This window comes from Anopheles arabiensis, chromosome 3, assembly GCF_016920715.1.
Source record: "Anopheles arabiensis isolate DONGOLA chromosome 3, AaraD3, whole genome shotgun sequence".
Classification (NCBI taxonomy): Eukaryota; Metazoa; Arthropoda; class Insecta; order Diptera; family Culicidae; genus Anopheles; species Anopheles arabiensis.
The window spans coordinates 28273514-28282107 of NC_053518.1; the positions used below are offsets into that span (position 1 = coordinate 28273514).

At 58.7% G+C, this 8594-nt stretch overlaps 2 protein-coding genes across 2 annotated transcripts in view; both read left to right on the forward strand.

Moving 5' to 3' along the window:
- Nucleotides 1-6323, forward strand: part of LOC120902365 (collagen alpha-5(IV) chain) — a 29484-nt gene extending 23161 nt beyond the window's left edge. Inside the window, exons 3-7 of the mRNA XM_040311063.1 lie at nt 50-1505; nt 1581-1932; nt 2367-5250; nt 5322-5545; nt 5629-6323. Of these exons, the coding sequence (XP_040166997.1) occupies nt 50-1505; nt 1581-1932; nt 2367-5250; nt 5322-5545; nt 5629-5818 (5106 nt within the window). The 3' untranslated portion in view covers nt 5819-6323. The remainder of the gene's footprint in view (nt 1-49; nt 1506-1580; nt 1933-2366; nt 5251-5321; nt 5546-5628) is intronic.
- Nucleotides 6324-6612: 289 nt separating this feature from the next.
- Nucleotides 6613-8190, forward strand: LOC120903585 (thioredoxin reductase-like selenoprotein T homolog CG3887). The gene is made up of 3 exons (XM_040313105.1): nt 6613-6958; nt 7099-7387; nt 7472-8190. Exons 1-3 carry the CDS (start codon nt 6795-6797, stop codon nt 7631-7633), a joined length of 615 nt encoding a protein of 204 aa, XP_040169039.1. The 5' UTR covers nt 6613-6794; the 3' UTR covers nt 7634-8190.
- Nucleotides 8191-8594: the final 404 nt, after the last annotated feature.

Here is an 8594-nt window from a genome sequence, read left to right on the forward strand (position 1 = left end):
AACGCGAAAGGGCGAAATATTAATCTTGAAATTCCGTTTCGCCCCATAGGGTGACACTGGCGAGCGAGGACCGCTGGGAGCCCCGGGCTATGCGGGACTTCCGGGCGAACCCGGCTACCGCGGCCCGTACGGTATCGACGGATGCAACGGCACGGACGGTGCGATGGGAACACCCGGCTACCCGGGACCACCTGGCGAGCGTGGCCCCCAAGGTCCTCCAGGTGTGCCCGGGCCGCGTGGTACCTCCGGCGAAGGCGGTATCAACTCCAAGGGCACCAAGGGCGATCGGGGCGTGGCCGGCGTTCCCGGTGTGATGGGCCAGCAGGGCTGGCAGGGTGGCCGCGGTGCGGACGGGTTCGATGGGACGACCGGCGAGACGGGCGATGCCGGACTGGATGGCCCCAAAGGCGAGCAGGGCGAACCGAGCGAAGACTTCTGCCCGGGCGAACCGGGCGATCCGGGCGAACCGTACTACTACCTGGTCGGCAAAAACGAAACGGTCAACATTGGCATGAAGGGCCCGAAGGGTGACCGGGGCTACGATGGAATGGCCGGACTGCAGGGCATGAAGGGCGACTCGGGCATGCAGGGCGACCGGGGCCAGAAAGGCTTCAAGGGCGAGGAAGGCAAGCTCGGCGATCGGGGCAAGCAGGGCAAGGAGGGACCGCCGGGCGCACCGGGCGACAAGGGCGAAAAGGGTGCGCCCGGGTACGCCGGACTGGACGGTATGCCGGGCGACAAGGGCCCCTCGGGAGACGATGGACGGCCGGGGCTGCCGGGTGTGCAGGGACCGCCGGGACCGAAGGGCGAATATCGTCCCGAGCTGGCACCGATTGTGATTGGACCGCAGGGACCGCAAGGTGACATGGGACCACCGGGCCGGCCGGGCAACGTCGGCATCCCCGGCAACAAGGGCTTGCGCGGCCCCATGGGTCCAACGGGTCCGCCCGGCGATCCGGGACTGAATGGACGGCCCGGCCCGAAAGGCATCTCGCCGCCAGGACAGCGCGGTGACGACGGCGAGGGAGGACCACCGGGACCGCTCGGCATCCGAGGCATACCGGGGCTGGCGGGCGCAAAGGGACAGGTCGGTTTCCCGGGGCGCAATCTGCAGGGCGCCAAGGGCGAACCCGGCACGAACGGGCTGAACGGTGACTTTGGAGAGAAGGGCGACCAGGGCGACGATGGCGAACCGGGCGACAAGGGTCTGCCCGGCATCGGTGTGAACGTGACGGGGCCACCCGGACCGGCCGGACTGCCTGGCAGGGCGGGACCGCCCGGCGACTGGGGCTTCAACGGATACAATGGCCCGAAAGGTGACAAAGGTTTGCGCGGCGACGACTGTGGCACGTGCCCGCCCGGACCGAAGGGCGTCAAGGGCGAGGACGGTGATATCGGGCGGCCGGGATTGGACGGATACGACGGGAATCGGGGGCTGCCGGGGCCGCGCGGCTTGCAGGGTCCGGCCGGAAAGCAAGGCTTGAAGGGACTGTTGGGCCGTAAAGGTAAAGACCCGGGGGGAGATTGGAGCATTCTCAGAGTAACTTGCACTCATGTGTAACTTTCCATTTGCTTTGTAGGCGAACGGGGCGACTTTGGCGAACGTGGTGTACCGGGCGAACCGGGACGACCGGGTGTGCTGCGACGGGCGAAAAACTTCATCTATCTGACGCCAGAAATGGGCGATCGAGGCGACAGAGGGCAGCGCGGCGATCAAGGTGTTCCGGGCGACTTGGGCGACTTTGGAGCTGTTGGATACCCAGGACGGCCGGGCGAACAGGGCGAATACGGTGACGACGGTGACTCGGGCCGGCCGGGTCTGGACGGGCTGCCGGGCATGGACGGTCGCAACGGTGCGCCGGGTCGGGATGCGTTCGTCAACGAGTACAACATCTGGTCTATTCGCGGCACACCTGGTGTACCGGGCGACAAGTAAGTTTTGGGGCGAAAACGTGCGCTCAATGGGGGAAGGTGGCGAAAAACGTGCACTTGAAACTAATTTTTGCTCTTTTTCTCGCTTTCTTTCTCTTTTTCTTTCTATCTTTATCTTTTCTTTCGCTCTTTCTCTCTCTTTCTCTCTCTTTCTCTCTCTCTCTTTCTCTCATTATCTAATTTTTCATTTTTTTACTATTTTTTCTAATTTCTCTCTTGTTCTATTTCCTTATTATATCTCTCCTTCCTTCTTCACCTATATCAATCTCTCTCCCTCTCTATCTCTCTCTGTATCTCTCTCTCTATCTCTCTATTTACCTATTTCTCTCTCTATCTCTCTATTTATCTATCTCTCTGTATCTCCTCCACTCTGCATGTCTCTATCTCTATCATCCTCTCTCCTTCTCTCTTCCCCTTCCCCCACCATACAACAGAGGTGCCAAAGGAGAGCGCGGTGACCAGGGAGATCGGGGCGAGCCGGGCGCCATGTCGGAGATGACGTACAGCATCGCGGGCCCGAAGGGCTTGCCGGGAGTGCCCGGCGACGTCGGCCCCAAGGGCGAAAAGGGCTACAAGGGCGAAATGGGATTGCACGGAATGCGCGGTCAGGATGGACCGGCCGGACTGCCCGGCATCAGCCGTCAGGGACCGGAGGGCTACAAGGGCTACTACGGCGTGATCGGTGACCACGGGCCGGCCGGCATGCCGGGCGAAGATGGCCGTCCCGGACCGGACGGGATGCCCGGTCTGCAGGGGCTGCGCGGCCAGCGCGGTGACCCGGGCCGACCGATACTGATGGGCGAAAAGGGCGTGGAAGGCGAGGGCGGCTTCTACGGCGAAATCGGCGACAAAGGCTTCAAGGGCCCGGAAGGTATCCGCGGCACGACCGGAATGCCGGGAGTGAAGGGAGAGCGGGGCGATCCGGGCCCGCTCGGCAAGCCGGGCCTGCGCGGCAACAAGGGCCTGATGGGTGACATCATTTACGGCGATCGTGGAGCGCCGGGCCTGCCGGGCCGCGATGGTCTGCAGGCACCGTACGGCGACAAGGGCGAACGGGGCGAACCGGGCATGGAAGGTTTCCCCGGGCCCAAGGGCGAGCGGGGCGAAATCGGACGCGACGGACTGCCCGGACTGCCCGGCGACGATGGACTGCCGGGCGAGCGCGGCCTGCAGGGACGCATGGGCGATATGGGCGAGGAAGGCTACCAGGGCGAACGGGGACCGACGGGCGATCCAGGCTATCCCGGTCTGACCGGCGCCCGCGGACTGGCGGGACTGCGCGGGCTGGCCGGCCCGACCGGCGACCCGGGCGACATGGGCTTCCCGGGGCGCGACGGAGCACCGGGCCGGAAGGGCGAGCGCGGTGACTTTGGCGATGTGGGACCGCGCGGACGCAAGGGCAGCGCCTCGTTCAGCGGCATGAAGGGCGAAAACGGCGAGCCGGGCATGATGGGCCCGCCCGGGTACAACGCACGCCCCGGCCAGATGGGTCGCAAGGGCGAGGAGGGAGACGCCGGCCAGGTCATCGACGGATATCCGGGCGTGAAGGGACAGAAGGGCGCCCCGGGCTTCCCCGGCATCCCGGGCCGACCGGGTGCGAAGGGCGAGCGAGGAGATGTCGGCGTGTTCGGCCCGAAGGGTATTTCCGGCGACAAGGGACGCGATGGCTATCCAGGCATTGCCGGACGCCCGGGACGGCCCGGACCGCGTGGACCGTTGGGCCCGCGAGGAGAGCAAGGATCGCGGGGCGAAACGGGCGAACCGGGCGAGGACGGACTGCGAGGCTACGCCGGCGAAAAGGGACTGCGCGGTGACGTCGGTCCGGTCGGACCGACCGGTTTGACTGGAATGGTGGGCGACCCCGGACTTCCCGGCATCCCCGGCAACGTTATGATGCGCTCGGCCCAGCAAGGCGACCGCGGTGACCCCGCCCCCGAGGGTCCGGAAGGAGACGAGGGACCGCCGGGACTGAAGGGCCAGCGAGGCTACCCGGGCCGGAAGGGCGAACAGGGACTGCCCGGATTCGTCGGCATGGTCGGCATCGAGGGACACGACGGACCTAAGGGACAGCGCGGCGACCCCGGCATGAAGGGACAGCCGGGCGAGCTGGAAACGCGCCCCGAGCGCGGCGACCAGGGCGACGCTGGCTACGATGGACTGACCGGACGGCCCGGCCTGCCCGGCAACAAGGGAGCGCCGGGCGACTACGGCGACAATGGGCCGATGGGACTGGCCGGCATGCCAGGCTTCGTGAACGGTGCGCTGAAGGGCATGAGGGGTGACACCGGCTACGAGGGAGCCCCCGGGCTGGACGGGCTGCCCGGCCTGCCCGGCCTGGACGGTGTGATGGGTCCGGCCGGACCGCGCGGTATGCCCGGCAGCATCGGCGCCATCATGCCCGGCTTCCGGGGCGATCCGGGCGAGGACGGGCTACCGGGGCTGGACGGAATGGTCGGCCCGCCCGGCTTCCCGGGCGACCGGGGACTGACGGGGCTGCCGGGACTGCGCGGACTACCCGGGCCGAAGGGTCTGCAGGGCGAGGTCGGACTCGAAGGCTACCACGGCATGGTGGGCCTGAAGGGCATGAAGGGCGAGGTGGGCGATCTGCCCAACCTGTCCAACTGGCGGCCGACTCAACCGGGCGACCGGGGCACGCCCGGACTGCGCGGCGAGCCCGGCGACGAAGGTGACATGGGCCCGCCGGGCTACCCGGGCAGCCGGGGACCCAAGGGCATGCAGGGACTGCAGGGCGAGCAGGGCGCTACGGGCGAGGTCGGCTTCAAGGGCGAGCAGGGCATTGCCGGTGCCCCCGGACGGAGCGGTATCGAGGGACTGCCGGGGCTGCCGGGATTGCCGGGCGAGCCGGCGGCACCACCGCCACCGCCCAAAAACTTGGGCTACCTGTTCGCGCGCCACTCGCAGAAGGTGACCATCCCGGAGTGCCCGATCAACACGTACAAGCTGTGGGACGGGTACTCGCTCGTGAACGTCATCGCTAGCAGCCGGTCGGTGGGGCAGGATCTCGGTGCGGCCGGATCGTGCCTGCGGCGCTTCAGCACCATGCCGTTCATGTTCTGTGATATTAACAACGTCTGCAACTACGCCTCGAACAACGACGACACGATCTGGCTGGCGACGCCCGAACCGATGCCGATGTCGATGGCACCGATCCCGGCCGACCAGGTCGAGCGGTACATCTCGCGCTGCAGCGTGTGCGAGTCGAACACGCGCGTCATGGCGCTGCACAGCCAGTCGATGAGCATACCGGACTGTCCGGAAGGATGGGAGGAGCTGTGGCTTGGCTACAGTTATGCAATGGTAAGGATGCGCGAGTCGCTAATGATGTTTAATAATGATACTGACCGATTGGGATCTTCCTCTTTGCTTAGCACACGTCGGACAACTCGGGCGGCTTCGGTCAGGACTTTGTGTCGCCCGGCTCGTGCATGGAAGAGTTCCGGCCGCAGCCTGTCATCGAGTGCCACGGGCACGGTACGTGCAACTTCTACGACGGTATCTCCTCCTTCTGGCTGACGATCATTGACGACGCGATGCAGTTCAACCGGCCCCAGCCGCAAACGCTAAAGGCACACCAAACGAGCAAAGTGAGCCGGTAAGTCACTCGTCTTCTCGTTTCTGTGGACCCCGAACATGGAAATGCTCTAACGTGTGTGCTCTTCTTTTCCTGTCTTGCAGCTGCATCGTTTGCCGTCGAAAGGCAGGCATCATGCGGACACTGCACGGTGGCAGCACGATAACGGCGTCGGCCCTTCGCAGAGCGAATACGTCTACGGTGTACCCGCCACCGCCACCACAGCCGGCACCAGGCTCTAGAAGACGGGTGTCCCCGGGTCGGCAGCGTAACCGCAACCGCTACCAGGGCTAGAGAGGAGAGACAGAGAGAAAGAGAGAGGGTTGAAGATGGAGCTGGTGGCTGCAGCAGCAGGAGCTTAAATTTTCCAAACATAATTTTCCAGCATTTCGTTTTTGGTCGATAAGGATGATGTGTAGTAGTCGTATGGATGTTCTGTGTTCTAACAAACCAAACTGCCCAGTAGGAGCTAGCCTCTATATCCCAGCCCAGCAGCATAAAACGTTACCAGCAGAACCGCTCCTGGTATTCCTAGTTGTTCCTTTTTTTTCCTTCGTTCCTTCGTCCCGTGCCGAACATGGTGTTTGGTCCCTACTTTTTCCCGATTTGTTTCGCTAACCCCTGCAACATTCGTGTGAATGTCTCGCTGAGATGATTCTGGTGTGCCATTGGTTACGATAATGAGTAAAAACGAATGTATCGTCACCAGTATCAGCTTTATAAGTTAGAAAACTGCAAAAAACCACTGAAACGAATATGTAAGCGAATTATTCGATTAATAAAACTACAAAACATATGACGTGTTTGTTATTTATATTATTGTATTTTCGGTTTAAAGGTCTGTTAATTGTGCAGTGACTTTTACGTTGAATTCACTAGAAGAATGAATAATTCACCTGCATCGTCTACTAAAAGTACATATTTAGCTAATCGACCAAAAATTATCTACATCAACATACAAACAGTAACCGCCAGTTCAAATTTCTAACGTCTTTTGTGCCGTTATCGCTACGTCAGCCGTTGAGCGCCGTGTAAACGCAGCATTAGCCGTTGTTAACAAACTGTCAAACGCGACAGCTATCACTGATAAATAGAAAAAACACACACCAGCAAAGCACACACAGTAAAACAGAGGCCAATTGAAGTTCTCGCTTTTTCGTATCGTTTTTTCGGGGACCGCAACGAAACTAAACTAATTAAAACATAGGAAATTGTTGTTAGCGCGTTGTTCTTGTATCAAACACACACAGAGTCGCATCACAGTCGCAGCATGAGGATGGTGCGATCCTTCGTCCGGTCACACTTTAAGCTGCTGGCGGCGGTACTGCTGGCCGGTCTGGCCGTGAGTATGGTCGAGGCCGAGAAGGAAATACCACTGACCAAGTTCAGCCAAGATGTTGGCAATTACGGTGCAACGATGACGTTCCTGTACTGGTAAGCAGTGGGGCATGCAGTGGCAACCTCCCGTTCAGTGGATCGATGGATCGAAATCGGAAGGTGGAAGTTGGCGTAGAGAGTGGGGCTGATCAATATTTCTCTCTCTTTTTCCGCCGTGTTTACCCTTCGCGGCGCAGTTATTCCTGCGGGTATCGCAAAGCGTTCGACGATTACCACAACCTCATCCTGGAGAAGTATCCGGAAATTACGATACGGGGCAGCAACTACGATCCGTCCGGCGTGAACATGCTGCTGTCGAAGGTGCTGCTGGTGACGAAGCTGCTGCTGATCGCCGCCCTGATGTCGAACTACGACATCGGGCGCTACATCGGCAACCCGTTTGCCGGCTGGTGGCAATGGTGCTTCAACAACAAGCTGTACGCCTCGATGATGATCTTCTTCCTCGGCAACACGCTGGAAGCGCAGGTATGTTGCAGCAAATGGGGGGTAAATGGGAGGGACACAATCGGTAAAACAAGCACGAAAATAATGCAACTATTTGGCGTACAGCTAATATCATCCGGTGCGTTCGAGATAACGCTGAACGATGTGCCGGTGTGGTCGAAGCTGGAGACGGGCCGGTTTCCTGCGCCACAGGAGATGTTCCAAATCATCGACAATCACCTACAGTTTGCCAACAAGATCGAGCCAAATCCGGATTTCGTGAAATAAGCGGCTCGTTGCCAGCAAGGCCAGTCATCCTACACTACTCTCGGCAGTGGTTCACTTATTATTATTGTTTGTTAGTGTTTTCTTGTCAGTTGCCTTACACCACGGTGTTCCACAATTGTTTCCAAGTATCGAACAACGATTATTATTTGCTATTAAGCAGGATGAAGGGTAAATGTATAATTGGAAAAGGATTCAGTTTTAATTTTCTTTGTTTTCCCCTTCGTACATCATTGAACATTTGCAGCACAGGGTGTATGTTTGAAATTTTTGTTTTATTTATTTCCCTGTTTTGCTTAAGAATTTAAATACTCCACACGTTTCCCCTTACGAAATGCAGCAAAACGTCTAAACAAAATATATTCAACATGTTTTAATCCGCATGTGTTTTGGGCAGGCCGCTCGTGTCTAACGCTCCCCCTTTGAAGGCGCTAGTTTGTAAGGCAATCTGTACGGCGGAGGCAACGTGGGCCGGCAAGTGCATAGGAGCAGGTGTGTTTTCGTATCCGTGGAAGAATTGAATAAAATAAACTAAAACCAAATAAACCCACAAAACCGTACATTAGCGCATGGAGTCACATGTGATGTTGCATCTGAATAATGCGTGATGAGAGATAAGACGAAGAATGGAAAGATAAGAGACACTTGGTACAGAATGATGTTGCCCTCTGCGATGGAAGACTATTCGAGGCTTAACAATGTAACGCAACCTATAATTTGATGAATGAAGCTCATTGGAAGGACATTAGAAAACAAACTGTCGCAACTTGTGGTCAAAGGTGGAGCGTATAAGCTGTTTGCTTCACTTTTTTGTATTAATTAATATTAATATTGACTTCTTTCGATTGTATAATATAAGTAAATGTGTTTTTGGTCAGAAAGATAGCAAAAAACTAAAATAACGTTATATTGCATGCATTTTAGCTCATTGTTAGACTGTAGCGACCCTTAGAAACCCATTTAG

Bases quoted from the DNA above. Each gene is read 5' to 3' on its own strand.
- LOC120903585 (XM_040313105.1), top strand. From the start codon at position 6,795: ATGAGGATGGTGCGATCCTTCGTCCGGTCACACTTTAAGCTGCTGGCG. The intron at 6,959-7,098 runs GTAAGCAGTGGG...TTCGCGGCGCAG, and splicing joins ACGATGACGTTCCTGTACTG to TTATTCCTGCGGGTATCGCA. The intron at 7,388-7,471 runs GTATGTTGCAGC...TTTGGCGTACAG, and splicing joins GCAACACGCTGGAAGCGCAG to CTAATATCATCCGGTGCGTT.